Source organism: Anopheles arabiensis, chromosome 3, assembly GCF_016920715.1.
Source record: "Anopheles arabiensis isolate DONGOLA chromosome 3, AaraD3, whole genome shotgun sequence".
Lineage (NCBI taxonomy): Eukaryota > Metazoa > Arthropoda > Insecta > Diptera > Culicidae > Anopheles > Anopheles arabiensis.
Genome location: NC_053518.1, coordinates 73,968,791 through 73,994,123, shown reverse-complemented (window position 1 = coordinate 73,994,123; position 25,333 = coordinate 73,968,791). Strand labels below are relative to the sequence as shown.

At 49.5% G+C, this 25,333-nt stretch overlaps 9 protein-coding genes across 23 annotated transcripts in view; 3 read left to right on the top strand and 6 right to left on the bottom strand.

Annotated features, from left to right (window-relative positions):
- Positions 1 to 59: 59 nt before the first annotated feature.
- LOC120899862 (BUD13 homolog) lies at positions 60 to 2,743 on the bottom strand. The gene is made up of 3 exons (XM_040306148.1): positions 2,542 to 2,743; positions 602 to 2,458; positions 60 to 529 (listed from the first exon to the last, which is right to left on the bottom strand). Exons 1-3 carry the CDS (start codon positions 2,652 to 2,654, stop codon positions 166 to 168), a joined length of 2,334 nt encoding a protein of 777 aa, XP_040162082.1. The 5' UTR covers positions 2,655 to 2,743; the 3' UTR covers positions 60 to 165.
- A 373-nt stretch (positions 2,744 to 3,116) lies between these two features.
- On the bottom strand, positions 3,117 to 5,482 carry LOC120903299 (protein FAM98A-like). 2 transcript variants are annotated; one of them, XM_040312637.1, is made up of 5 exons: positions 5,159 to 5,482; positions 4,082 to 5,072; positions 3,964 to 3,972; positions 3,622 to 3,889; positions 3,117 to 3,558 (listed from the first exon to the last, which is right to left on the bottom strand). In XM_040312637.1, the coding sequence occupies exons 1-5, from the start codon at positions 5,203 to 5,205 to the stop codon at positions 3,230 to 3,232; spliced, it is 1,644 nt and encodes a 547-aa protein (XP_040168571.1). In that variant the 5' UTR covers positions 5,206 to 5,482; the 3' UTR covers positions 3,117 to 3,229. The 2 variants fall into 2 exon arrangements, with proteins under 2 accessions (XP_040168571.1, XP_040168572.1); XM_040312638.1 differs by lacking the exon at positions 3,964 to 3,972.
- A 381-nt stretch (positions 5,483 to 5,863) lies between these two features.
- LOC120903300 (ATP synthase lipid-binding protein, mitochondrial-like) lies at positions 5,864 to 7,106 on the bottom strand. 2 transcript variants are annotated; one of them, XM_040312641.1, is made up of 5 exons: positions 7,078 to 7,095; positions 6,735 to 6,966; positions 6,579 to 6,659; positions 6,285 to 6,492; positions 5,864 to 6,203 (listed from the first exon to the last, which is right to left on the bottom strand). In XM_040312641.1, exons 3-5 carry the CDS (start codon positions 6,624 to 6,626, stop codon positions 6,040 to 6,042), a joined length of 420 nt encoding a protein of 139 aa, XP_040168575.1. In that variant the 5' UTR covers positions 6,627 to 6,659; positions 6,735 to 6,966; positions 7,078 to 7,095; the 3' UTR covers positions 5,864 to 6,039. The 2 variants fall into 2 exon arrangements, with proteins under 2 accessions (XP_040168575.1, XP_040168574.1); XM_040312640.1 differs by having other exon boundaries at positions 6,735 to 7,106.
- Positions 7,107 to 7,405: 299 nt separating this feature from the next.
- Positions 7,406 to 16,222, top strand: LOC120904235 (longitudinals lacking protein-like). 5 transcript variants are annotated; one of them, XM_040314073.1, is made up of 4 exons: positions 7,406 to 7,601; positions 13,053 to 13,264; positions 13,344 to 13,430; positions 13,503 to 16,222. In XM_040314073.1, exons 2-4 carry the CDS (start codon positions 13,166 to 13,168, stop codon positions 13,695 to 13,697), a joined length of 381 nt encoding a protein of 126 aa, XP_040170007.1. In that variant the 5' UTR covers positions 7,406 to 7,601; positions 13,053 to 13,165; the 3' UTR covers positions 13,698 to 16,222. The 5 variants fall into 5 exon arrangements, with proteins under 5 accessions (XP_040170007.1, XP_040170009.1, XP_040170010.1 ...); XM_040314075.1 differs by lacking the exon at positions 7,406 to 7,601 and adding an exon at positions 7,713 to 7,826; XM_040314076.1 differs by lacking the exon at positions 7,406 to 7,601 and adding an exon at positions 7,940 to 8,028.
- Positions 16,223 to 17,278: 1,056 nt separating this feature from the next.
- On the bottom strand, positions 17,279 to 18,578 carry LOC120904232 (origin recognition complex subunit 6). The gene is made up of 2 exons (XM_040314069.1): positions 18,290 to 18,578; positions 17,279 to 18,207 (listed from the first exon to the last, which is right to left on the bottom strand). The coding sequence occupies exons 1-2, from the start codon at positions 18,364 to 18,366 to the stop codon at positions 17,502 to 17,504; spliced, it is 783 nt and encodes a 260-aa protein (XP_040170003.1). The 5' UTR covers positions 18,367 to 18,578; the 3' UTR covers positions 17,279 to 17,501.
- Positions 18,579 to 18,695: 117 nt separating this feature from the next.
- LOC120904233 (methylosome subunit pICln) lies at positions 18,696 to 19,976 on the bottom strand. The gene is made up of 3 exons (XM_040314070.1): positions 19,628 to 19,976; positions 19,125 to 19,537; positions 18,696 to 19,049 (listed from the first exon to the last, which is right to left on the bottom strand). The coding sequence occupies exons 1-3, from the start codon at positions 19,747 to 19,749 to the stop codon at positions 19,018 to 19,020; spliced, it is 567 nt and encodes a 188-aa protein (XP_040170004.1). The 5' UTR covers positions 19,750 to 19,976; the 3' UTR covers positions 18,696 to 19,017.
- Positions 19,977 to 20,464: 488 nt separating this feature from the next.
- Positions 20,465 to 22,543, top strand: LOC120904231 (rRNA 2'-O-methyltransferase fibrillarin). The gene is made up of 3 exons (XM_040314068.1): positions 20,465 to 20,680; positions 20,968 to 21,329; positions 21,622 to 22,543. Exons 1-3 carry the CDS (start codon positions 20,668 to 20,670, stop codon positions 22,207 to 22,209), a joined length of 963 nt encoding a protein of 320 aa, XP_040170002.1. The 5' UTR covers positions 20,465 to 20,667; the 3' UTR covers positions 22,210 to 22,543.
- LOC120904234 (ribonuclease H2 subunit C) lies at positions 22,427 to 23,237 on the bottom strand. The gene is made up of 2 exons (XM_040314072.1): positions 22,933 to 23,237; positions 22,427 to 22,863 (listed from the first exon to the last, which is right to left on the bottom strand). The coding sequence occupies exons 1-2, from the start codon at positions 23,090 to 23,092 to the stop codon at positions 22,568 to 22,570; spliced, it is 456 nt and encodes a 151-aa protein (XP_040170006.1). The 5' UTR covers positions 23,093 to 23,237; the 3' UTR covers positions 22,427 to 22,567.
- Positions 23,238 to 23,537: 300 nt separating this feature from the next.
- Positions 23,538 to 25,333, top strand: part of LOC120904230 (E3 ubiquitin-protein ligase SMURF2) — a 46,783-nt gene continuing 44,987 nt past the window's right edge. For 2 of the 9 annotated variants that reach the window (XM_040314066.1, XM_040314067.1), the window contains exon 1: positions 23,539 to 23,786. The gene's annotated coding sequence lies outside the window, so the exon portion shown is untranslated. Of the gene's footprint in view, positions 23,791 to 25,333 lie in introns of all 9 variants that reach the window. The other 7 variants (XM_040314061.1, XM_040314058.1, XM_040314059.1 and 4 more) reach the window with 7 other exon arrangements.

The following is a 25,333-nucleotide window of genomic DNA, read 5'->3' as shown; positions in this document are numbered from 1 at the left end:
GCAGGGGGCAATTTCGGTTTGTTTAGTTCTCTGCATTTGAAAAACATAGGAAAAAATCATTGAGAAACGATGGTAAAAGGTGGTCTTCTCTGTAACATGTACTTTCGCATCTCATACATGAAGATATTGTTGTAAAACTATTAATTACTACCTGGCTCCACATGCTCACATGTCCTCCACGCTGTACTTGTACGCCTCCTCCTCTACCGCCTTCTTCTTGCTCATCGTTTCGAACCAGCGCTTTTCGAACCCGTTCGATCGGTCCACACCGTCCCATCGATAGCCGGGCCGTATGCCGTACCGATTGTCCGGGAACGCACCCTGATAGACGGGCTTTTCCGGGATGCCGGCCCGCTTGTTCTCCTCCCTCCGTTTGCTGCGCAGGTACTCCAGCATTGGGTCACCTTCCCGCTCCTGCTGCTTCAGATGCTCGTCCAAGTCCTTGTCGTCGGCGTACCGTGCCAACGGTTTCTCCATCTCGCGAGCCGCCTCCTCCAGCTGCGTCCTATAATCTTCCACCTGTTTAACGCTGTTCAATCGGAAACAGAATTCAATTAAAGAAAAGGAAATGCTATCCCTTGCGGGCATCCCGACTGCTTACCCCTTGCCCCAGCGCGTGTAAATTTCCTTCTTCTTCTCATCGTGCTTTCGTTTCGCCAGCTCCTCGCGCAGCTCCTTCTCCACGTCGCGGCGCCGGCCGCCCTTCTCGCGCACCACCGTTTCCGCATACCGGCCGGACATTTCGTCCGACAGCTTCATCAGCGCTTCCCTTTCCCGGGCCCGATGCTGCTCGTTTTCCTCCCGCAAGGACTTTGCGTCCTGCAGACCGGCCCGTTTGCCGTCGAGCGTTTTTGACATCTTTTCCGCCGGCGCGTGCCTGCTGGCGGATGTGGACGGTGAGCGTGGTTCCTGCTTGATGCGGCGCTGCTCCGCTAGCTGGTTCCTTCGCGGTGGACTTTCCCGATTCTGTGGTCGGGTCGATTTCCTCGGCGGCGAAAGGTCGGAGTCGGAACTTTTTCTTTCCTGCTTGATACGCACCGGCGGTGACATCGTTCTGCTGTGGGAAGGTTGCTGCTGTCCCCTTTCGGGGCTTCGACGCGATGAGCGTCTTGGGGGACTTTCGTCTGAATCGTTGTGGCGACGTTCTCTCTTCACTGTTACGGTTTGCGATCGGCCGACTTCCGCTTCCTTTGCCCGGCTGTGGCGTGGTGGACTTTCGTCGGAATCATGCCGCCGATTGGAGGATTTTTGGCGATCGTATTCCTTTCTCCGGGGAGGGTTCTCGTCTGAATCGCTCGAACGATGCCGTACCTCTCTTTTGTCCCTTTCGCGGTATTCCTTATCCCGGTGGCGTCTGGGCGGACTATCGTTCGAATCGTGTCGTTGTTTGCGTCGCTCCGGTGCCTTTTCTTCCCTTCGCCGGGGAGGACTTTCATCTGAATCATGCTGTCGGCGTTTCCGTGGTGGGCTAGTATTGTTCCGTTTCTCTGTGCCCGCTTTTCTCCTGGGAGGGCTCTCATCAGAATCATCCCTTCGTCCTTTTCCTCTAGAAATGTCCTTCTCTTTGGATCTCCTTCTTCGTGGTGGACTTTCGTCTGAATCCGGATGTTTTCTCGTGTTTTTACTCGTTCCAGTTTTACGGGGAGGACTCTCATCGGAATCGTCACCTCTTCGTTTTCTTCTTACGTCATCCTTCTCTTTGGATCTCCTTCTTCGTGGTGGACTTACATCCGAGTCGTAATTTTTTCTCGTACTTTCCCGTGTATCATCTTGTTTTCCCTTCTTTCTCGACACTTCCTTCTCTTTCGATTTTCCCCTTCGAGGTGGACTTTCGTCCGAGTCCTGATGATTCCTTGTACCCGTTTTTCGTGGAGGACTCTCATCGGAATCGTCATCTCTATGATTTCGTCTTTTGTCCTCCTTCTCTTTGGATCTCCCCCTTCGTGGTGGACTTTCATCCGAATCATGTGTTTTCCTGCTTTTCCCCATTGAGGATTTCCTTGGTGGACTCTCATCCGAGCCGTCCCGCTTGTTTCTCCCTCTAGACACGTCCTTCTCTTTCGGCGCTCTTCTTCGAGGAGGACTTTCATCCGAATCCTTCCCTCTCCTATCCCGTCTACTTCCCTCCTGTTGACGTGGCGGGTTTTCGTCCGAGTCATACTTTCTCCTGCGTTCGGTCTTCGCTCCTTGCGCTTTAAAACTCACCCGAGCTTCAGCATTACCATCCGGTCGTTTACTTTCATTTGCCCGTAGCATCGCATCGAAACCATCGTTAGCGTTCAATGCTTTCCACTTGGCGCTACTAAAGTCCTCCTTGGCGCGCAGTTCCGGTGGCCGCTCGTCGATAATTCCCACCACCTGCGGTGCCTCTTCGTCGAGCCCGAACAGGTCCGTTTCATTGTCATCGATCCGGCTCTGCAGTGCCGATAGGTCGAGATCATCATCGACGATCACTACACTATGGAAAACGGAAAGAATGTTTTACTCGGCGTGCACACACACAACATTGACAATCTTGGCAAGCAAGCAACTCATACTTACTTGGCTTTTTTGGCCGCTTTTAGTTTGTCTTTCTTCTTCTTTTTCTTTTTCGCGTCCTTATCGTTGGAAAGATAGCGTTTGAGATACTCTTTCTGGTCGATTTTTGCTGCCATGATGCGGGATGCGGCTCACCAATTTCTACGGGACACGAATAAACTGGTAAAAACGCGCGTTGCTTGTTTACATTCGGGCAAGGACAGCTCGCAAGCTGCGTGATTGCTGTCAGATTGCATCCCTTCAGAAACGACACATTGCGGCCGCCCTTTAGAAATGACACATTTGGTTGAATTGTTCGTTGCTCATTTTTTATTTATTTCAAATGAGCTTGTTCTAATGGTCGTTTCATTTTATATTAGAAAAGTAAATGAATATGTTTATGCAGCATTTGCAAAATGTCAATCTGTTATAATTAATGCATTTGCAAAGTGTTAATGTTATCTGTTATAAATATAACGACTATTTCGTTTTGAAAGATCTTTAAACTGTTAAATTCCAAGTGAAAACTATTAACCACCTGTGCTATAATACATAAATTTAGTGTCTCACAACAAGTACAGTATGACAACGAAAGACTGCTGCCGCTTGTTTATTGATAGTATGATCCGAACATGTATCTTATGCCAATTTTCTTTGTATGGCAGGAAACGAGTAGAAAATGCACACTGAAACGTGACCACGGGAATGGATTTCAGCGCCGTCCACCCCCTCGATTGTAGTTGGAACGTCCGCCGCCTCCACGACCGCCACCCCGGCTGCTGTACTCGTTGTCGTAGTTGTTGCGGTTGTCTCCATAGCCGGCGTTACCACCTCGGTCACCACCGCCGCCGTAACCACCGCCCCGATCGCCCCCATACCCACGGTCCGATCCTCCGTAGCCACGGTCGCTGTAGTTGCCTCCGCCGCGATGGTCACTGTAGCCGGCCCGACTGCTGCTGCCGGAATTGTTGCTGTACTGATCGCTGCCACTGCTGTAGCTGCTGCGTCCCGATCCCGATCCGTACCCGCTGTGGTTGTAATCTGCAATGGAGCGAATGTAATTGAACCCAAATGTAACAAGATTTGATGGCCATTTTAACCTACCCTGTTGAGGTTGCGACCAGCCGCCTTGTACACGACTGCCCCGGTTCTGATTGTGACCTCCACCACCTCCTCCACCTTGATGGAAGCCACCACCGCCACCGCCACCACCCGTACCGTTTCCGGCACCATGGTTGTATCCTCCTCTGCCTCCCTGATGGTAGTTTTGACCTCCTCCCTGGTTATAGCCCTTGTTGGAGTAATTTCCCTGCTGCTGCTGTTGCTGAAATCCTCCACCACCGGCATTATTACCGCCGCCTCGTCCGCCTCCCTAAAAAGTAGAAATTTTAGAAAAATGAAGTAATTATTTGTTGTAAAATAGCAAAAATCAATTTCGTCACTCACAGCCATATCCTATGTGAGAGTAGCATAGCAAGGGCATAAAAAGGGGACTCTTTGAGAAAATAATTCTTTTTGTCTAATTTTAACCTAAAAATAAGCCAATAAAATGTCTAGTACATACCCTGCCACCGCCAAACCCACCACGACCACCACCACCACCGCCGCCAGTGTTGCGCTGCGTTTGCCAGGACGGCATTTCCAGCGGCGGCGGATTGTGCTCGTACGCTCGTCCGCCCCTGTCCGGCACGCGCCCAATGATGTGCCGCTGGATCTTGCTCTTGGTGTTCTTGCGCACCGACGCGCTGCTCGTCTTCTCGATGATGGCGAGCGTTTCGCGGGCCGCCAGCAGCGCCGCAATGTCCGTGTCGCGCCCACCGACCTCCATCGTGTCGAGCAGTTTGCGCTTTTCCGCGTACCGGTCCGCAATCACGCCTTCCTTGTCCTTGACGCGGCTCGACCACCGGAAGCTCTGGATCGTCACGTCTAGCCGGGTGAGCAGCATCTTGCGCCGCAGATCGTACTCGCTGTCCAGATCTTTCTGCAGCTTCTCCAGCTTGGCCCACTGTTCGGCCGTCAGGCGCTCCTTCGGGCTGAACAGCGGTTTGCTGAGCCGGTTCTCGCCCGCCTTCCGGATCGTCTCGTCGAGGCTCGCGTTAATGCGCTCGAACAGTGCCTTCGGTGGCACATTGTTCGGCGGCTTGCCCATGCCGAGCGTGATGCAGATGTCCTTCAGCGCGGCCGCGGTCGGCGATTCGTGCAGCGTGATGACGGTCGACTTTTCCTTCGGCTTGAGCGATTCGAGCATTTTGAACGCCATCAGCTCGTTGATCAGGTAGTCTAGCAGGAGCAGCTTCGATTCGAGCGTTTGCAACCGGTCCGACACATGGCCGGACGTGAGGCTCGCGTACGGGCAGGTGAGCTCCTTGAGAAAAGCGGACAGCTCCAGTATGAACGAGCTGGCATCTTCACTCTTCCCAACGCGCTCGTCCAGCTTGCCGAGGATGCGGATCTCCTCCGTCAGCCACAGGACGATGTCCTGAAACTCGCCGCTCTGCGGCCCCGCAAAGATTGCCGTCGACGCATAGTTCTGATCGAGAAACGGTCCTTCATACCTTTGGGAGGAGGAAGAAGGGTTTTCAGGAAGGGCCTCACTGTTAGTCGCAGTTTTAGCGGTTGTACACAGACTCATATGACTCACCCCACATTTCGCAGCTCGTAGATGAGTTGTGCCTCATCCGCAGCCATGGCCACCAGTATCAGACCTCAGCGAGAGGGAGAGCAGCAACGAAAAGCCGGCTTTTGTGACCGTACGCACGGAATGTGTCTGCACCGCACACTTTTACGCGTACAAATTTCGTCGTAAAGTGAGGAATTATTAAAACAACATCCACAAACCTGTTAAAGCGAAACTGGTGCCGCAGGCTGAGGATAAACAATCGCTTTGCTTGCGTTTTCTTCGGGGAAAAAACTCTTTCTAGCCTTCACTTTGCCTTCGGCTGCCGCAAGGAGCTGAAAATGTTGCTTGTCAAAGTTGTTGTTGTTTCTGTTTCCAATGCAAGAAAATCGTGTTCGGGGATATTATTTTCAAGTAAACTTGAAATGGATGTCGGATTGCACTGGACTTGGAAAATTTGCAGTAATCGTAAAAAATTGGATAATTGGTTTGTTTCAAATGATTTTTAATGCATTTAAAGGCATAGCGCGTCATGAGAGATATCTCTGCAGGCGAAATCCATACATCCAGATTCTTTAAAATCAGAGCAAAATGCTTGGCCAAAGTTTGCAGTAGCCATGACGATGAACAGCCTCCGGAATCGAATCGGATCATATCTCCATGAACTATCTCTCCCCATTAAAACTAACGAAAGAGCTCAAATACCTAAATTTTCCGCCTGTAGTGTAATTACATCATTTTTCTCTCTTTTGAATCGAATTTTGATTTTTATTTCCGTACCATTCACATTTTATTTCCATATCCAGATATGCGCTTCCCCAGTGCCTTGTGGTGGGCTTTAACTGTGAATAAAGCAGCACAAGACCAATCTAATGTACGGACGGGTTATAAAACCGGCAAACCAATCAAAATGCAAACAGTAACAGAAACGCCATCATGAGACAGAACAGCCCCATCGCTTCGGACAGGGCAAATCCCAGAATGGCGTACGAGAAGAGCTGCTGCTTCAGGGATGGATTGCGCGCATAACCGACAATCAGCGATCCAAACACGGTTCCAATCCCGGCACCTAAAGGATTACACACGCAAAACAACAAATCGGCTATAAGATGATGAAGAACTACAGTAATAGAAATGTTACAAAACCTACCCGATCCAGCGACACCAACCGTGGCAGCGCCGGCCCCGATGAACTTGGCCGCAGAATCAATGTCCCGGGATGCTGTGCCAGTTTGGAACGAACGGATTGATGGCAACAAACCCACGGAAGTTGTGGTGTTGCGGCCAGCTGGAGACTGTCTCTCGATTGTCATGAAGCTACAGATCGGCCGGATGTGCACATTGGCTCCACTAATGGCCTGTAAGGTTTGTAGGGAAAGAGAGAAGCACAATATAGCGAAAAGAGCGTATGATTGAAACTCATCGATGTATTCTTGTTACTTACCAACTTCCGTGCAATCGGACTCACGCGAGCAGCCGTCGAGATATACATGATGATGCTGCTTTTGAGGTTGGAGTTTTCAGGCTACAGATTGAGCGAAAGCAAAGATGTACATACAAGAATCACTTTGAATTCCGGGGAAAAGTCTACAATCCTTACCTGAGCTGGACCGTATTCCAAAAGGTATGCAACAGACAGCTTCTTTTGATCGAACTGCGAATAGAGTGGTTTTTGAGCTTTTCACTGCAGGGTACTGCGATCTGCGTTAAATGCCACCAGAATTTTCCGAAATGAAAAACGCGCACACACCAGGCAGCAGGCCAACACATCGACCACTTGAAGTGACAATTGATTCCTTTAGCCTAGAACTCCACCTTCAAACAATCCAGATCTAATTAAAAAACCACACAAGAGATGTAAGAAAAAACAAAATTCCGGTCTTTTTAGAGCAAGAACACACAATTCTTCGCAAAGATATCACACGGAGTAATCGCACACGCACCGCTCGTAACGTCCAGTTTCTACGAAATGGGCGGCTTTTGAAGACTTTGACAATTGCTACTGACAATGCTGGACGATGAAGTGGCATAGACACGTGTGACATTTCTGCATGTCAATTGGAAATGACAAAATTAAAACAATACTCTAAATTATTCCATTTCAGCAACTGTTGTTGGAGCAGGAACATTTTTTAAATTAATTTAAAATATTTTTGATGATCTCTGGACAGTATGAAATAATTATTTAAAATGTATTTGTTCAATTTTTTGTCACAACGGGCGCCGCCCGGGATGACCGCTTGGGGCGTGCCACTGTGCGCTCCGAGCCATCGAATGACTCCATTTTGCACGTCTCTTTCGTCGAAACGCGTCGCCGTGTTTTCAATACGCTTCTCCTGCTCCGTTCGGCTGGGACCCAGAGCGGTGTGCCAAAACAAAGTCTCGCGCTGAAAAGAAAAGCAGCAGTTTCGCGCAACGCAACCACACGCACATCGCACGCATCGGTGCCACATTATTCCCCAAAAAGGTTAGTTTTTCCCCCTTTTCCTAATAGAAAGGGTTGCGTTTTTTGTTGTTGTTGTTGTACGAGAAAGGGTTGTTAGAAGAAATCGCAGCAGTGTGTGCAGCCAAATCACCTTTCCGACGCTGGTGGCTGTGGTGGTGGTAGTGGCGGCATTACTTATTTGCCGTCCGTCCCGGTGACACGAGCGAAAAGGATTAGAAAAGCAAAGAAAACCTGAAGAAAAGAAAGGTAAAAGCCCGTCCCAGCCACTCCAGTGTGTGGTAAAGACGCAACGAATTTGTGAAACGACCGTGAGTGCGCGTGTGTGTGGTGGGCTAATTTCGTTAATTTCGGAGTCTATTTCGTCGTTCGAAACGGGAAGAAAAGCGGTAGGAAAGAGTTGTGCTTCCGTCGCCGTCGGTTGTGTGTGGCTGCTGCAGCGTCTTCGAAGGTATTTCGGCACGAGAGAGAGAGAGAAAGAGAAGCGCGAGAGAGAGAGAGTGAGAAAAGGAGAGCGCGTGTAGCCAGCAGCCATCAGTTTTCATTAGTCCCCGTGTGTTGGTGTGTGTGTTGTGTCTAGTTGTATAATTTCTAACGATAAGCGGATTCTAGTGCAATTCGTGGTGGTGCGGAAAGGCCCCCCGAAAACGTGCCAAAACGTGCCGCAAAAATTGTGGAATGTGCTATCGGCGGGTGCGTTAGTTTTCTATTTCGCTTCTGTGTGTTAACAACAACAAAAAAGTGCAGTGCAAATACGACACACAACCCCTGCCCTACAAACACGCGTTCGCGAAGGTTGCAAAGCGCGTGAAAGTAAGCTAAATCACACTGCTCGCGAACTCGTCTAGGCTGTATATGTGTGTGTGTTGGTGTGTTGTGTAGTAAAAAAGGGGCAACATTTTGCATGGAGAAAACACTGCTTTTTGGAGGTCATATTACGCATAGAGCAAAAGGAATCGATGATGCGCCGGCAGCATTGTGTTGTGAGGTTTAGAAATTCACACTTCCCAAGAAACGACAGCGCGTCATCCTCATTCGTTGCTCGGGAATCAAACGGAACGGTTTCTTTCCGGTATTGCTTCCCCTGCCTTTGCTTCTGTGTGTATTAATTTTCATCCGTGATTGCGTGCAACGGCTGCCCCAACCACCCAGCCACACATCTGTCCAATTGCTCTCCAACCAAACAAATGAAAAAAATGGGCGAAAGAGAGCAGAGCAGGCTGTTTACTTTTTATGGTTTTTGTGCAACGGCAGCCATCACCATCATCATCATTCACTTGACACACCAACTCAATGCCGCGTGTGAGAGAGAGAAAAAAGAGAGGGAGAGGTTTATAACTATCTACCCCGAAATAATGAAACTAACGCCGTTGATGCACGCAGCATACAGAGGAAGCATATATTATTTGCGCAAACATACCGGCCAACGGAGCGCTAAATGCAGGCGGGGACAGTACGCGAGCAAACGATGATTTTGCTATCAATATGTTTTGACCTTTTCAGCACGAATTCAGCACTCCGAATTCATAACCTAACCTAAGCAAAAGGGTCTCTCTCTCTTTCCTCTCCCCATTATTGCACGTTCGGCCACAAATGTTGGTGATGGTGCGCGCAAAAACATGGTGGAAGGATGTCGAAACATGGGCCCAAGAAAGTCGAACAAACAAAACAAGACAACACACACAAAAAAAACCAGTAAAATAAACGCAACCCAAAGGACCTTGGACGGTGGTGATTTCAATTCACCACACATACACACACACACCGCACGTACTAGTCGGAGTCGGTCTGTGCAGCACTTCCTTTCTCTTCTGTGCTGCGTTTTCCATCCAGCCCCCGCGGAGGGGTTACGGAGGGTTTTCAAAGCTCAAGTCACGGCGGTCTTGAAACAAATGCAAAGAGTAGAGAGACACATTACACAATGCGTCCATCCGTCGCAACAAAAGCGTAGGTGCACTCCCACAGACGGACGGCACACACACACAGACACAGACGTAAACGGACAAAAATCGTAACGCGATGGATGCACGTCGTGTTCGGGCGCAATGTCATTCGATGCGAAGAGAGACAAACGGCGACGCATGTAACAACAGATATGCACACACACACGCACACAGGCACACACTTAGGCAGAAACAGTGGGAACCAAAGCCGTCATCGTCATGATGGTGCATCACACACAGCAAGATGTATATCGTCTCCACTGTTTGTGTCTCCCTCACTCTCTCGGTGTACTTTTTCTTGCCAGTTTCTTCGGCATTCAACATTGCGCGGCGGTGGCGGTGGCGAAGACGGTTAGAGCATAGTTGGCGTTGGTACAAACAACAAAAAAACGCACTCATACGAGGAGAGTGGGGATGGAAGGGCCAAATGTATTTTGCACTGCAGCGCGCACACATAGACACACAAAACAAAAATAAAAAAAAATCTTTTCTAGTTCGGACTAGCGGTAATGCCTGCTGCTGTTGGGTGCAGTCTTGCGGTGGTCCGGTGGCATCTTCTTCAACCCAACACGCAGACACACGTTGTCCGTAGTAGTGATGGGGAAAATGAAGTTTCCGTCGGAATCGATTACGGCTAGCTTTGAAGTTTTCTGGAATCGATTCGAGGAATTGGCTCCGTCTCCATTAGAATAGGCGTTTGGGTCCAATGATGCTACGTATTGATAGCCGCAAAAAATCCAAATTTACTAGTAAACGATCCATTCTAATGGAGATTCTCAGGCTGATTTCGATTCTAAAACTTTTTATTTCAGTTCAAGAACTGATTCTTATTCTGGGGCTAATTACATTTCTGGAGTCAATCCTGAATTCCGTTACCGGGCGATTCCCAGGTCGATTCCAATTCCGGGGTCAAATCTGATTCCGGAGTTGATTCCGATTCCTGAATAGATTCCGGAGCCGAATCCGAAATCGTATCCGGAGTCAACTCCGGAATCGTATCCGGAGTCAACTCCGGAGTCGTATCCGGAGTCGGCTTCAGAATCGGCTCCAGAGTCTACCCCGGAATCGTTTTCGGAATCGACTCCGGAATCGGCTCCGGAGTCAACTACGGAATCGGCTTCGTAATCGGATCCGGAGTCAACTCCGGAATCGTATCCGGAGTCAACTCCGGAGTCGTATCCGGAGTCAACTCCGGAATCGGCTCCGGAGTGAACTTTGCAATCGGCTCCGGAGTCATCTCTGGAATCGGAATCGATCCCTACATCAGAATCGGCTTCGTAGTCAACTGCAGAATCGGCTCCGGGGTCAACTCCAGAATCGGCTCCGAAGTCAACTCCAGAATCAGCTCCGGAGTCAATCGGAATCGGAATCGATCCCTACAACAGAATCGGTCCGATTCCGAGCTCCCACCACTAGTCCGTAGCCAGCGAAGTCAGGTTTGCTTTTTATGGTGGCTGTTGTTTTTGTGTGGTTTATTAGTTTCGATCGAAAATGCAATGGATGGTTGTGGCATGCTGCGGGGTGGGTAAGTGCACGGGAAGATACTTTTTGCTGTTGTTGTGCAGCAGCAGTTGTGTCTCGGTAGTGTGTACTTCGCGGACAATCGATCGGCGGGTCGAAGTTGGCTGAGGGATTTAACAACTGTCTTTTCTTCCTTGGTTTGGAAAGAAATGCTGAAATAGGATCAATGGTTTTAGTTTTTATGTGTGAGCAAAGTAAGATTTTTCGCATAAAAACTTTAGTGATTTATCGATTTTCTTGAGGACCTAAAATAGTGAAGAAATTGGTTAAATGGATGTTAAACATTTGTGCAAAAATGTATTGATTTACTTTTTTAAATGCCCAAAAGCCAAGCGACGCATTTGCTTGTCCATCAAAAAGAATAGTTTTATCCATTTCCGCTGAATTGTTATTTCAGCCCCCACTCCAGACGGATGAAACTATTTCGAAACTGGAAGGAACTAGCCACTTCAAAGATGTGTGGCAACATAGAAGATGAAACGAAAGAGAGAGAGAGAGCTAGAGAGGGGGAAAAATAAGATCAGATTGAACCGCGAATATAGAACCCCACACAGCATGGAAGAACGGTATCCATGTGCTGTACAGATTTCTCTGCTGATTCTCTGCTGTTGTGTGAGAGGAGCCGAATCAAAAAATAATAACAATAATGGTCTAATATTCACCCCAACGTTCTTCGTGTGCCGGCAGAGAACGAAGCAAAACAAAAACGGATAAATGGTCAGATCAAAGCGGAAGAGGTTGTGAAACCGGCATCGGCGGCGGCAGCAATATGAATGCGCGAATATGCTGTGAAGAGAAGGCCCTCAGAGAGTAAGCGGGGATCGGACCCAAGGTGTGTTTATTAAGGAGGTGAATTGTTAGCGCGTTTTCCGGGCGCCATCATTGAGTATTGTTATGTCAAATCGCATACAATTTTCTATACCCCCCTCCAGCCCTCCCCGATTTTAATACCGGAGCCTCCAGTACTGTTATGTCAAGTCGTGAAATGTCAATTTGCTCTGAAGCACTTCACCTCCTAATATCCATACACCTTGATCGGACCCAATTTTTTGTTTCTTTCTTCTTTTTCTTTTAGAAAACTCAAGAAGCTGTCCCAGAAACTCATAGCAGGCCGGGGGAGAAGTGGCCGACCGTTCGCGCTAGCCTTTCTAATTCTTCTCTCCAATTGGGGCCAAACCTTCTTGGAATGAAATGCAACGTTTGATCATGGCGACGACGGCTGGTTCTTAAGCGGAAGGCACAACACCGCGTTTGGGTCGCAATTGCCAACCTACGAATTGAGAGGGAGAAGGGGGGGGGGGGGGATTTTATTAGCTGGTTAGCATTGCCTGAGACAACCCCCAGTACAGAACCAGATGCCTCTTACAGTACCAGCCGCCGGAGGTGTCGTGTGTTTGTGCAAAATTGTTCAATTTTGGGCTCGATTGGCCTTTTCTCTTCTCTTGCTCCGTTTAAGGCGATTTATGGGAATTGAATGAGAAGGTCCGATTAAAAACAAACGCGCCCGCCACAGCCAAAGCTTTTATAAACACCCACCAACACAGACACACACGTGTGTGTGTGCTCTTAGATGAGCTGTGCAAGAAATGGCAAAATAAAACAGCCCCACACTCGCTTTTGTGGGTAAGGCTCTTCTCCCCCCCCCCCTTCAATTAATGTGGTCCTCCCCCCACCCCTCCACCCGAAATGGTGAAAAACGAGGTCAAACCACGTTGCGCGAGTGATTGGCGGTAGAGTGGAGCCTCCCGGCGCAGGCAGCTGCTTGTTGTTGTTGTTTGACTGAGCGGAATCGTTTTTTTTATATCATAGAGCAGCTGTGTGTGTGTGTGCAAAACCGACAAATCCAAAAGGGCAAACATATCTCTTTTTTATTTGTGTGTGGGGAACTTGCATGTCGTTTCGTGAAGGGTAGGGGGGGATGAGAAGGTGCATTCTGCATTTTTTTTTTCATTTTATATCGTACGTATTTCTTTAATAGTTTTTCTTTGTTGCTTTTTATGTGTCTTTTTAGATTGAATCCCGCTTTTCGTTCGCTGGTTTTGTGTTTCCATCCGTTTTAGTGGTTTAGTTTTGTTTCCCTCCCCGAAGCACGACAGTTAAAGCGCCGCAGAAAAAAGGAAAAACATGGCCGATCAACAACAGTACTTCCTCAAGTGGAATGACTTCCAGACGAACATGGTGACATCATTCCGTCATCTACGGAACGAGAAAAGCTTTACAGATGTAAGTGGCGTTTTGTGCGCTTTGCCCGCGGCTGTGTTCTCTCCGTATTATATTATAATTCTTTTTGTTCCCTTTTTAGGTGACACTAGCGTGTGAGGGACAGACGTGCAAAGCTCACAAGATGGTCCTGTCAGCCTGTAGTCCATATTTCAAATCACTGCTGGAGGTACGTTCTCGACTTCCAATCGCGGCAACGCAGTCCCAATCAATTCGCCTAACCTCTCTCTTTTTGTTGCAGGAAAATCCCTCCAAACACCCGATCATCATCCTGAAAGACGTGTCCTACAACCATCTGCAGGCGATCCTCGAGTTTATGTACGCGGGCGAGGTGAACGTGTCGCAGGAGCAGCTCCCAACGTTCCTCAAGACCGCCGACCGACTGAAAGTGAAGGGGCTGGCGGAAACGCCGACAAATATCAAGCGGGAAGGTTGATTTTCCACACCTTCACACGGATGGGCGGCGGCGGCGGCATATGCTGTGTTGCTGTGTTGGCTAGGGGGATGGGGGACAACAAGCCACCACCTCCATCTCATGCTCCGTGTGCTGTTTTTTTTTCTCTTCCTTTTTATTATCAAAAAGAACTCTTTTATATATATACACAAATACACACACACACACACACACATATTATATATATACAAATCACACCAACACGGAAACCACGAGACATAATTAGCTATAAATAGTGAAGAAACGAAAGCAAGCGGTGGAAGCAAAGATGATGCTGATGATGATTGTTTAGAATCGAGAAAATTCCCCGTCGGTGCAAGAAAACGGCGTTTGCAAAAGATTGCAATATCGTTTTTTTCTTTTCTTTTCGTTTTTTCCCCCTCCTGTTCCCTTCCCTGTTTAATTGCACCTTAGCCTAAACCATCACGTGCGCCTGCCAGACAAACGTGTTGTGATGTTGATGGCGGCGGTGATTTGTTAAAACGGGATGCGCGCAGGAGTGATGTTACTAAAACGCGCGCGCGTGGATATGTTGCTGCAGCGTCCGTTTTCCCCCTACCCCATTCCCCCCCCCCCCTGCTAGAAGCATATTAAATTTGTAGGAGAAAAGGAGCGAGAGCTGTTGACCGACCGACCGACCGTCGTCCGATGGTGTGTGTTTGGGGTGTGATGATCAGATTGATAGGAGAGAGCAATTATTAGAACGATAGGCAAATAAAACTAATTTAGTGTAGCCACTCCAATACCGCGCCTGCGAGAGATAGAGCAAGAAGCTTCCGGAATGTGTGTTGAGGTTTAATGAAAAGGACTAGAGAGGTGGAGGATATGCAGCAAACAGTACAGGAAAGTGTGAGGGACCGAAAGAAAGTTAGTATGTACCGTTTAGAGCTCTACAATTAAGGAGAAACGCAGCAGGCAAGGTACCAGCAGCAAATGCGGACGATCATAAAGAGGGAGAGAGAGAGGGAAACAAGAGCCGTATATTACTATAGTGATTAACTCGCACCGCCGCCTACTGGACACACATGTGAAGACAGCGTAACGACCAGGAATGTATAGTTCCGCCAGTAGTACGGGGAGAAAAGAAAAGGAAAGCAAAATGTAAGTTTGCAATTTATTTCTTTGTTTTTTTTTTTTTATTTTACCATCTTCAAGACACAGTAACTTTTAATCTTACAATCGTTTGCTGTATACATGCCGCGTACGTACACTAAAGCAGAATTTATGCTACAATTGGTGATGAGTTAATTGCACACACACAATAGAGCAAAACACAGACACTTCACCATTCACCCCTCCCAAACCATCCGTTGATCAGTTAGTTATCTATCAATTGCTATCAAAAGCGTTGGCCCGTTTATTAGTTTCTTCCTCCCGCAACAGCCAGCCTCCCTTCTTTCCTCCCCCTGTAGCAGTTCATATAAATGCCCATCTTGCTTGATATGCCGGGCAAAAAGGCCTTAGAACGCATCATAGAGAGCGAGAGAGACAGTGAAAGAATGTGTGTATGCGATAGTGGACAGCGAGAAAGAGAGGTGCGTGTGGACGTGTGAGCGTGTGTGTGTTTATATGATAAGACAAATAAGCACCGCATAATTACCATTTATTCCAAATGAAAAGCTGTACAATAACTTCCGAATGTAGAATTCTTGTTTGTTTTTGTTTTTTTTCTTTCTTTTTTTCACTTCGTAGTCTTTTCCGTGTGTGTGTGTGTTTTATGAGCCAAGGACAATATTTTTGGTTACCTATTTTCCACTATTTGTCGCATACACGCTGTTAGAGGTTTTTTGTTTGTTTGCTGATATTTCAACACTTTTGCTCAATTTATGTTACCCTTTTCACATGGGACGGTAGAACTACTGGTGCTGCTTACCAACGCCACACGGATAATGTCTTCTTTCTTATTAGATCTAACCAATCCATTCAATTCAAACTACTCTTGGCCACAAGGAGGCACATGGTGCGTATATTAAAAAATGGGAAAACCAGTACGCAAGGATACTATGAACATTCGGGGCTTTCTCTTTGTTTGCGAGATGAAATGTACATATAAATATTATAGCACGATCTTGTTGCGGAAAGCCGAAGTAAAACTGTGCAGATGGCACCAGGCCCCAATTTTCACCCACAAGGAAGAGATTTGATTAGAGAAAGGTATTATTTTCAACCACAAATGATAATATCCCCTTATAGACGCTACATAACCATCCTAATTGCTAGCATTCTATGGTGCTGTGGCGTTAGTCCTCTGTTAATTGAATTATTCCGTATCAACTGAGTTCGATCTGTTCTGTCGGTTGACGCCAATATCTGTGAACATGTTAGGCTGACCTTTAACTGATATATCTAACCACTTTCCGTTAAAGTATCGTAACACCAAAAGCAACACACACACACAGCACCGTACTCCTATTACGTTTCTTTGTTAGCACTATTATTACTAATTCTGGAGGCGCGCGCGCGAAATACATTTTGTAGGAAGTAAATAATTACACACACACGCCCGACGTGATGCCGTTGTCGATGTCTCATTCCCACAATCCGAACATCTCCTGCTGAGTGAGCGGTGGTGCTGCCAATTACACAATGAAGTGGGGATTAGAAACGTTTCCGTATTCCTCAAAGTTCGGTGGTGTCGCGACTGTCCAGTTTGCTTCCCACAGAGGACTGAGGCAATGGGGATAGCCTTTCATGTATCCTGTTCAGCGTGGCCTTAGAAGGTGTGATAAGACGAGGAATTGGCATGCGAAGTATACCATCTTCTGGCCCTCCATACAACTTCAGGGCAGAGCGGACGACATTGACATTACGTTGCGATCAACAAGAGAGGACGGCTGTGGAAACGCATGCTGGACTTAAGTCAGAAGCTCAGCGGGTTGGACTCCAAATCAACACGTCTAAGAAGAAGTACATGCAGGGAATAGGGTCTAGGGATAACACTCCAGATACTTTTCTCTTTATCACCAAGGATGATGATGACACACTGGAGGAGGTAGGTTCCTTCATATACCTAGGAACCCAAGTCCCATGTGACTTTGACACATCATTGGAAATTCGGAGGCGCATCCTCGCAGGAAAATCGCAACTTCTGCAGTCTACGTAAGTGGCTGCCATCTGGTCGAGTCTCCAGGCGAACAAAACTGACGCTCTACCGGACATTAATAATGCCCGTTGTGCACTACGGACATGAGGCATGGACCTTACTGGAAGGCAAGGCGATCTACGTGCACTTGGTGTTTTTGAAGGCAAGGTACAAAATGACCATGATGAGCTGTACGAGCTGCTTGGTGGTATCCTGGTGAAAATCGAGCCACTTAGATGGCTGGGACATATAGCGAGGAGGCCTGTTAGCTCCTCCAGCCAGGGAGATCATCGAAAGGGACCCAACGGGCACGCGGAGGAGAGAGGCACCGCGAGTACGGTGGCTTGACCAGGTCGAGGCAGACTTGCGGAGGATCTCGAGTTGGAGATCTGCAGCACAGGACCGGGCGTTATGGCGCAACATTCTGTTCACGGCACGAGTCGACCGACGGCTCTAGTCCGTTATTGTTTATATAGAAATGTTTCCTGTTTGAGCATTCGATTTTTTTATTACCTAATTATGTATACAAATGTGCACCTTACTTAAAGCTAGGGTCTTAACAATTCACGGTAAATAATATCTGGGTATGTATTGGCACAGTGCAAACACTAACATTGCGTCCTCGAAACAACACACCTCTAAGCGTAAAAAAACATCTCCCATCGTGGAATGATGATTCCCGGGGGGGTTAAGAAGAGGGACATTTACCCACTGCCCCGTTGCAGCTCCAGCTCCCGGTACGCCTTCTCGAGCATCCGTTTCTTCCAGCTCTGGTACGGTTCGATCTTTTCCGGACTCGCGTGCTTCCGTGCCGCACTGCTCCCACCACCATTGGCCTGCTCCTCTTCGCCCCTTGCTGCCAGCTCCTTCACCACAACGCCCCTGGTATTCGCACCCTTCGGTCCCATATCGGCCGCACCGGTGGCGAGAAATTTCTCCCAATTCTTCTCCAGCATGCTCCACTGGGCCGGCTTGAGATGGCTGAACGGTAGCAGCTTCGTTTTGGGCGGTTTCACCTTCTGCCGCTTGCACGCCTGAAACACGGCCATCGTCGCGTACTGCGGGTGGCTAAAATCGATCCCGGCGCCGCCCTGTCCGGCGTACTGCTTGTACGCTTCGAGCAGTGTGGCCGCTTCCTGCTGCACCTGGGTAACGCCCACCTGCACACAAATCTCCCCGATGCCGAGCGTTTTGTTAATGTCCAGCACCTTTTCCAGCGTGCGGCGCCCGTTCGCGTACGCCGTTTTCCTCAGGCCGGACAGCTTCATCGCCGTGTCGGTGTCGAACGGCAGTCCGAGCAGGCTGGAGGCAAGGTCGATACAGATCGTTGCCTTGGCGTAATCGCCCAGACTGCTCATCATGCCGCTGGACGAGCGTATCTCCAGCAGGCGCTGCAGTTCCGTCGCTTTACTGAGAAACGGAGACAGGACGGACGTTAATACACACCTTTCTTTTGCTCTTGTTGTTGCAGTAACATTGTGAAATAACTTACGGCGCAAGGGACTCATAGTGGGCGAGGCCTAGCTTTTGAACAAGCTGAAGCAACAGTTTATTATCGCCGGTGGCCATCGTTTCGCTCTTTTTCCTTTTTACGATCGCAACCCTTGTTTACACACACGCAACACGCTCCCGTCCGTTCCGGCGAAGCTGATGATCGTGTGCGTGCGTGTGTTGTGTCGCTGTTGCACCACGCACCAGTTTGGCGCGAATTTGAACGTCAAACTGTGGCCTGCTGCTGCTGCTGCCACCGAACCCGCACGATGACAGATCGAAGCAAGAATCAAAACAAAGGAGGCCATTTCTGCGCATTTGCACACTTGTTTTTCCTTGGAAATGCTTCATCTCGTGTGTTTGCTTTTGCCTTTGGAGTGAAACACAACGCTCCCCACACCAAAAAGTGTTGCAAATTATCCACCCAATAAGGACTATGACTTTATTACAATTCTTGTTTTTTGTTTTGTTTTTTACTTTTAATTCAACGTATCACGCAACATGATTTCTGCATCCCCCTAATGTGCTCTCGGAGCTTCGCTTGAAAATGCCTTCGAATGTATATATTTACTGTACGACACGACGACGACGATGACGACGCCCGGCGTGGCCTTCCAACTGCAGCCCACCCGTCGGTTGCATTCAAAACTCCTCCCTTTGCCACACCAAGCGCGAGTAGAAAAAAAAAGATTCATTTTAGATGTATCACTTCCCTCCCTGTCCCGGCGGTTATTCCTCAGCGTCAGCAAATTTCTCCTCATCTGCAAGAGTTTCCAAAAAAAGGAATCAGCGTCAAAACACTTCCATGCCGGTCCACCCACCAAGGACTCACTCACCATCGAGCTGTAGATTCCGCATATCGCCCACCTCCTCCAGCTCGTCCTCCTCCGCCTCCATGTAGTCCTCGTCCTCGCTGACATCCGAGCCCGGGTTCAGGCTCTGGCACTCCCGCATGGCACTAAACATCTGGTCGAGAATCTCGCGGCTGGCCGGCTGCAGCCACATCTCCGTCATCGCCGACTCGGATATCTCCGAATCGTGGCCCTCGTCGTCCTCCCCCTGCTCGTCCGGATGCGCGTCGCCGTTGTTCTCGGCCGGCGGGCCGCTGTAAAACCCGGGCCACACGATGTTGACGTCCAGCATCATGAACAGACCATCCCCCGGTACGGACGAGATGGCGTGCACGCCCACCCGGGGCCACGGGATGCTGATGCTGGCGTTCCTTTCCTCGCAGCTCCATATGCAGGAACTGTAGGGCGAAAAATGAGGTATCGGGAATCGTTACTGATGGTTCTAAGAAGGCAAGAGGGATGGACTAGAACCTGTCCCGAATACGGACCCTACGGTCAGGTGCAGCGAGCCCGGGGACGGTATCAAACTGTCGCCAATCTTCAGCTTCACGTCCGTGGCGGAGAAAATGATCCCATCGGTCGGCGTAAATGCTTCCCCTATGGTAACCATTGTTTAGAGACGATTCGTAAACGCAAAGTTGATAGCTTTGCTATTTCCGGTAATACTGGCGCTCGTATGGCGGGCGAACCAAAAGGGTGGCCAAGGTTTTCTCGGTCGGTAGTCGGTGGCTCTGTCGTCCTGATTTTGTACTGTAAAGACGGTGCAAAGAGAAGGGCAAATTGCTTGCTCGCTTCTTTTTTTTCAAAACACTATCAACACGCCAAACCAGCGTTGCCTACGTACAGGGTGTTTCGCTACAACTTTGTGACAAAGTGTCAAAATTGAGAAATTCAGTCTTTGAAAATCAACGTTCACAAGCAGAGGGTTGATATTTTCGATTTTCATACATTTCTGATTGACTGGCCTTTTGAAATAACATTAAAATTAAGTCCTTGTTTAACTTTTTCTGTTTTTTAGAGGAGAAAATCAATTCGTATTTCAACTCGATACCGAATGTCATCCAGGCGATCAACTAGTATTTTCTTATCGTTTTAATGTCCACAGTCGCAGGATAGCGCAGCACATCAACAAACCACCGAAAATTCAAGCCCTTATTCGCTTTTTCGAGCTGAACAATAAAAATAAATTTATTTTAATGTTTTCCATACTTCAATCTCCATTTTTTTGCATTTTAAAACAAGAAAAAGGCCAATCGATAAGATAATTTCGAAAAAATCGTCAACCCGCATGACCATGCGGCGTTTCCACTGTGCCTCAATTGACGTCTTCGGCACAGCATTGGCATACCAAAAGTAAACGCACGTGTTTTTGGGCTGCGGTACAGCGTGCAGAGCTGTACCAATTCGGCATTGAATTAGAAATTTTCCGTTCCCGGAATCCGTGCAAGTGCGCTTAATTGGCAGCAAAAGCCGAAAGTGGCAAAGTAGCTGCAAAAACGTGCTAGTTCAGTGACATTTTCATCTCATAATGGGCAGACCAGGTACGAAAAATGGAGACAGGCGGCTTGCTCGGCCGGCGTTTGGCATGGCATGGCGATGCCGTGTTTAGGCAAAGCATGTGATTTTTTTTAAAATGATTTCGGCTTACAACTTCAACCGCGCCACCAAGCGTGGGATGGGAGTTTGTCCTTTAAATTGATATTTTCCTTCCGCACTGAGCATCGTGTGCGTTTTGATAACCATATTCCATAACACGCACACACACACCCATGCAGACACGCGCTCTAATCCTAACCTCTCTTCTTGCGGACCTTTTTTTCTTTTCAAGGATTCTCTCCAAGAGGTGGCGGTGGCCGTGGAGGAGGCGGTGACCGTGGCGGACGCGGCGGCTTCGGTGGCCGTGGACGCGGTGGCGGTGATCGCGGTGGTCGTGGAGGTTTCGGTGGTGGTCGCGGCCGCGGCGGCGGTGGTCGTGGTGGACCGGGCGGACGGGGGCGCGGTGGCGGTCGTGGCGGACCGGGTGGCCGCGGGGGCGGCAAGATGGGTGGCTTCAAGGGGGGCAAATCCGTCGTCATCGAGCCGCATCGTCACGAGGGCATCTTCATCGCACGCGGCAAGGAAGACGCGCTGGTTACGCTGAACCTGGTGCCCGGCTCGGAGGTGTACGGCGAGAAGCGCATTTCGGTTGAGGTAAGTGTGTGTGTGTGGATGCAATCGTGCCATTGTTTATGTTTTGTTTGTTTGTTGGCTTTGGGCATACGTGATGACGCGCACAGGGGTATTGAATTGGCAGCATGTAGCCAACGGGGGGCGCACCGCTGGTGGGAAGTGGAGCCCGAGGCATACCTTCCCGCTGGTGCGCTCCCTGTAGAACCTGCTTACTGACGCTCTTTTAACAACAAAGTATTTTTTTTATTATTTTAAATGCTTGTTTCTAACATTTTCTATTCCTTTTCATTCCACTGCCCCATCACCCACACAGAACGAAGGGGACAAGAAGGAGTACCGCGTGTGGAACCCGTTCCGATCGAAGCTGGCGGCGGCCGTGCTCGGCGGCGTTGACAAGATTCATATGCCGCCCGGCTCGAAGGTGCTGTACCTGGGTGCCGCCTCCGGCACGACCGTCTCGCACGTATCGGACATCGTCGGCCCGGAGGGGCTGGTGTACGCGGTCGAGTTCTCGCACCGGTCCGGGCGTGATCTGCTCAATGTGGCGAAGAAGCGCACCAACATCATCCCCATCATCGAGGACGCGCGGCATCCGCACAAGTACCGCATGCTGGTCGGCATGGTCGATACCGTGTTTGCCGATGTGGCCCAGCCGGATCAGGCCCGTATCGTGGCGCTCAATGCGCACAACTTCCTCAAGAACGGTGGCCACTTTGTCATCTCCATCAAGGCGTCCTGCATCGACTCGACCGCCGTCCCCGAGGCGGTGTTCGCGGCGGAGGTGAAGAAGCTGCAGTCGGAGAAGCTAAAACCGCAGGAACAGATCACGCTCGAGCCGTACGAGCGTGACCACGCGGTAGTGGTGGGCGTGTACCGACCACCGCCGAAGGCTGCGGCATAAGAGCGGGCGGGCGGGCGGGACACGTCGGTGGAGAGGTCCGTTAGGTTATTAAGGGGTCTTGTTAGTGTATAAGAACCAAAATTTGCTTCTATATTTCACCCAACCACCTAACAGCAGCGGCAGAGGGCTGTGTACGGTGGATCAAACTTCAAACTAAGGAACACAAAACAAATCTATGTCTATGTATAAACAGTACATAAAAGAAGAGACACGCAGGTCGAGATGCAAACGAGTGCGAGTGGTTTAATTTTAGCATTTGTTTTTTCTCTGTGGGATATAACGACCCACTACGACAAATTGAAAATAAATAGAACTACATATTTTACAAAACCAATCTCTCCCATCCTCGTGATGGCTTTCATTTGCTCCGTTCCTGCTTCACAGCCAGTTCGGTGTCAGCATCGGGCTCGTCGCCATGCAGCACCTCCGCCAGCTGCAGCCAGCCCAGTGCCTTCGCCATCGGATCGTTCCGGGACGGCTGGCGATCGTAGTTCCAGTAGGTGTAGTCGCGGAAAGCACCGGCAAACGTTAGCGTTCGATCGTCCTCGTCCGAGAGTGGCTTTTTCGTTTCCTGCAGCATCACGCCCGTGTAGCCGGCCGGCAGGGACGTTGCTTTGCCGCGCAGCGGATATCCCCGAAGCGCATTGCACAGAGCTAAAGGAAGAAACGAATTGTTAAAAATTGTTTTGTTAACACTTTGCCGATCCACAGAACACCACTCACTTCCGTCCCGTTGCGTTTCCGTGTACGGGGTGAAAAACTGCTCCAGATTCGCCGGTCCGTCCCCCTTGATCGTGGCGGGAATGTACTGCAGCTTGATGGAGCCGTCCTGGAGGCTGGTTTCCACGTCCTTCGAGCTAAGCTTCAAATTGATTTTGGCCATTTTTGTTTTAAATTGGAACAAGCAACAAGAGAAGCCCAAAGGGACGGTTTGATTGTTTGCTGCTTGGCTGTTTGATGCAACGAGACAGCCCTTTTCGCGCCTCCATCTGCTTTCTGTCTTGCTGTCAGTAGGGCTTCAGCGGTTTGAACTTTTTTTTAAAACAGAAAATGGAAAATTACATACGTATAAAAAGTGGGTAAAAAATAACACTTTTTAGAAGCTCAAATAATTAAATTAAAGGTACAATTTGTTTATGAATGAATGCAACTCGATTCTCACCATCGCTCCATTCAGGGACTCTCCGTTAAGGTACTCAACCCGGCAGGCTAAACGCATCGATTTGACAGAAGGAAGAGGAACAAACAGCAGGCCCAGTTTGACGGACGATGGTAAACACCGAATCAACCGTAGCAGCGCCGTGCGTGCGAGAGCGGGACGGCCCATTCTGCGAACGTTTATCGCAGCAGAAGGACCAGCAGTAGCAGCAGCAAGCGAGCGAGCGATCGAGCGACCGTCGACTCGACGAACTGCACTTGTTCTGTGTGTGTTTATACCATCGTTAGAAGTGCGTAGAGTAGGTTGGTGTCTGCCGTCCGCTGTTCGCCGTTTTGCCCGTCGTCACACGCACGGGAAAATTATTAGCTGTGTTCGCGGGTGTGAGTGTGTCTGTGTGTGCGGGTGCTGCTGCTTTTTCGTGAGTGAGCGTTTTTTTTTGTGTTCGCGAACAAACCACATACACAGTGAGGCCGTTTCATCCCCCCTTCCCCCGCTCGGTCGGTGAAAGGCAATAATACCACTCCTTTTCATTCTTGCCCGAGTTTTCGTCTTGCCCTGCGGGGCCGTCAAAGGGTTGGGTTGCGTTCCGCGTGTGTATGTGTATGTGCGTATTCTGCCAAAGTGTGTACCTTTCGTTGTTTTTTTTTGTCGGTTGTTGCTGCTGTGTGTGTATTTGGCTAGTGCAATACACGCGCAGCCCGCTCTGCCTGCACCCGTCCTGCATTGTAACGTGGTCACCGTCGACGAGTGCGTGCGCGTGTGTGTGTGTTTCTGTGTGTGCTGTTATCCGTGTTGAAACGTTTATGTGTGTGTGTGTGTTTTGGATACACAAAATCGTCTACGTGGTGTGTGTGTACAGTGTGCGTGTGCTTTTCTGGAGTTGCATTCCAGAGTGGCCCAGCAGTTTTCCCTTGCCCCTTCCCCTCACGGTCCAATGTGCTTTTCCCTCTCTCGCTCTCGCTTCTCCGTCTGCTTTTAATGAGACCTGCTTGCAGAAGAATACGGGCTACACAAACACACCGCCACACACACACACTGCCACCGGACATGGGCGCTCAAGTAGCAGCGCGCTGATGAAGCAACAGAGCCAACCAGCAGCAGCAGCAGAATAACAAGAGCAAAAGCAACACACAGCCAACGACGCATCGGCAGAGTGTGCGTGCGCGCTTACACACGGCGACGGTGCGCCTCCTGTGTGTGTGTGTGGGGAGGAGTGGTCCCGGTGCGGCGCGGTGTGTCCGGCGGAGTCGCTTTTGGTTCTTTCCATACACACATTCACACACACACACACACACTCGATTACCGATACCACCTTACGGCACCTCCGCCCTCTCCCCCTCCCCCATTCCAGCAATGCGATCCTCATCCACTCATTGAACATTTCTGACCGTTGGAGTGGACCAGAGGAAAGGGAGAATAGGGGGTGCTGTGCCGCTGGACGGTGGGCAAAGGTAGAAGTGTACTCCCTTTCTCGTTCGCACTTATTCTAGCAGGCGTGTGAAAGAGATGCTGCTGCTGGTATGGCTGCGGCCGTCACGCCTACACGTAAACAGCATGAAGACGTCGACAGGCGACCGCACCACGACGACAATGACGGCGACGGCTCGCGCGCGCGGGTCTAAAGAAGAATGCGTAGCGCAAAAAGGGGGGGGGGGGACAACACACACACACAAAGCGGGCCGCGCACAAATGATCAAGGCAAATTAGCGAAGAAGGGAGCCTGTGCGCGCGCGCTCTCTCTCGTTCGCCTCTGTTGGTGTGTGATCGTAGGGAATATTTTGTGGCCCCCGGTTTTCCTTCCTGTCCGTTCTTCTCTCTAGCGACCGAAAGCCATTTGCCAAATGGATCGTTTGAGTGGCGGCGGGAGGGGAGGGGGTTTAATTTGTGGCCCCCCCCTCTTCTAATGTCATTTTGACAGCTCGCGCTTTGTTTACCTGTTTGCCGAGAATGCGAGAGCTGTGGAAT

What these genes read in the sequence shown, in the direction of transcription:
- LOC120899862 (XM_040306148.1), bottom strand. Translation starts at nt 2,654, where the DNA reads ATGGCAGCAAAAATCGACCAGAAAGAGTATCTCAAACGCTATCTTTCC. An exon ending in AAAGCGGCCAAAAAAGCCAA is followed by an intron (nt 2,459 to 2,541) that starts GTAAGTATGAGT and finishes CGTTTTCCATAG; the next exon opens with TGTAGTGATCGTCGATGATG. An exon ending in TACACGCGCTGGGGCAAGGG is followed by an intron (nt 530 to 601) that starts GTAAGCAGTCGG and finishes CCGATTGAACAG; the next exon opens with CGTTAAACAGGTGGAAGATT.
- LOC120903299 (XM_040312637.1), bottom strand. Translation starts at nt 5,205, where the DNA reads ATGGCTGCGGATGAGGCACAACTCATCTACGAGCTGCGAAATGTGGG. An exon ending in TACGAGCTGCGAAATGTGGG is followed by an intron (nt 5,073 to 5,158) that starts GTGAGTCATATG and finishes CTCCTCCCAAAG; the next exon opens with GTATGAAGGACCGTTTCTCG. An exon ending in CTGGTCGCAACCTCAACAGG is followed by an intron (nt 3,559 to 3,621) that starts GTAGGTTAAAAT and finishes GCTCCATTGCAG; the next exon opens with ATTACAACCACAGCGGGTAC.
- LOC120903300 (XM_040312640.1), bottom strand. Translation starts at nt 6,626, where the DNA reads ATGTATATCTCGACGGCTGCTCGCGTGAGTCCGATTGCACGGAAGTTG. An exon ending in GTCCGATTGCACGGAAGTTG is followed by an intron (nt 6,493 to 6,578) that starts GTAAGTAACAAG and finishes CAAACCTTACAG; the next exon opens with GCCATTAGTGGAGCCAATGT. An exon ending in GGTTGGTGTCGCTGGATCGG is followed by an intron (nt 6,204 to 6,284) that starts GTAGGTTTTGTA and finishes GTAATCCTTTAG; the next exon opens with GTGCCGGGATTGGAACCGTG.
- LOC120904235 (XM_040314073.1), top strand. Translation starts at nt 13,166, where the DNA reads ATGGCCGATCAACAACAGTACTTCCTCAAGTGGAATGACTTCCAGACG. An exon ending in ACGAGAAAAGCTTTACAGAT is followed by an intron (nt 13,265 to 13,343) that starts GTAAGTGGCGTT and finishes TTCCCTTTTTAG; the next exon opens with GTGACACTAGCGTGTGAGGG. An exon ending in ATTTCAAATCACTGCTGGAG is followed by an intron (nt 13,431 to 13,502) that starts GTACGTTCTCGA and finishes TTTTTGTTGCAG; the next exon opens with GAAAATCCCTCCAAACACCC.
- LOC120904232 (XM_040314069.1), bottom strand. Translation starts at nt 18,366, where the DNA reads ATGGCCACCGGCGATAATAAACTGTTGCTTCAGCTTGTTCAAAAGCTA. An exon ending in CACTATGAGTCCCTTGCGCC is followed by an intron (nt 18,208 to 18,289) that starts GTAAGTTATTTC and finishes TCCGTTTCTCAG; the next exon opens with TAAAGCGACGGAACTGCAGC.
- LOC120904233 (XM_040314070.1), bottom strand. Translation starts at nt 19,749, where the DNA reads ATGGTTACCATAGGGGAAGCATTTACGCCGACCGATGGGATCATTTTC. An exon ending in TCGCTGCACCTGACCGTAGG is followed by an intron (nt 19,538 to 19,627) that starts GTCCGTATTCGG and finishes TTCGCCCTACAG; the next exon opens with TTCCTGCATATGGAGCTGCG. An exon ending in GCGGAATCTACAGCTCGATG is followed by an intron (nt 19,050 to 19,124) that starts GTGAGTGAGTCC and finishes AAACTCTTGCAG; the next exon opens with ATGAGGAGAAATTTGCTGAC.
- LOC120904231 (XM_040314068.1), top strand. An exon ending in AGAAGCGCATTTCGGTTGAG is followed by an intron (nt 21,330 to 21,621) that starts GTAAGTGTGTGT and finishes TCACCCACACAG; the next exon opens with AACGAAGGGGACAAGAAGGA.
- LOC120904234 (XM_040314072.1), bottom strand. Translation starts at nt 23,092, where the DNA reads ATGGCCAAAATCAATTTGAAGCTTAGCTCGAAGGACGTGGAAACCAGC. An exon ending in GGAAACGCAACGGGACGGAA is followed by an intron (nt 22,864 to 22,932) that starts GTGAGTGGTGTT and finishes TTCTTCCTTTAG; the next exon opens with CTCTGTGCAATGCGCTTCGG.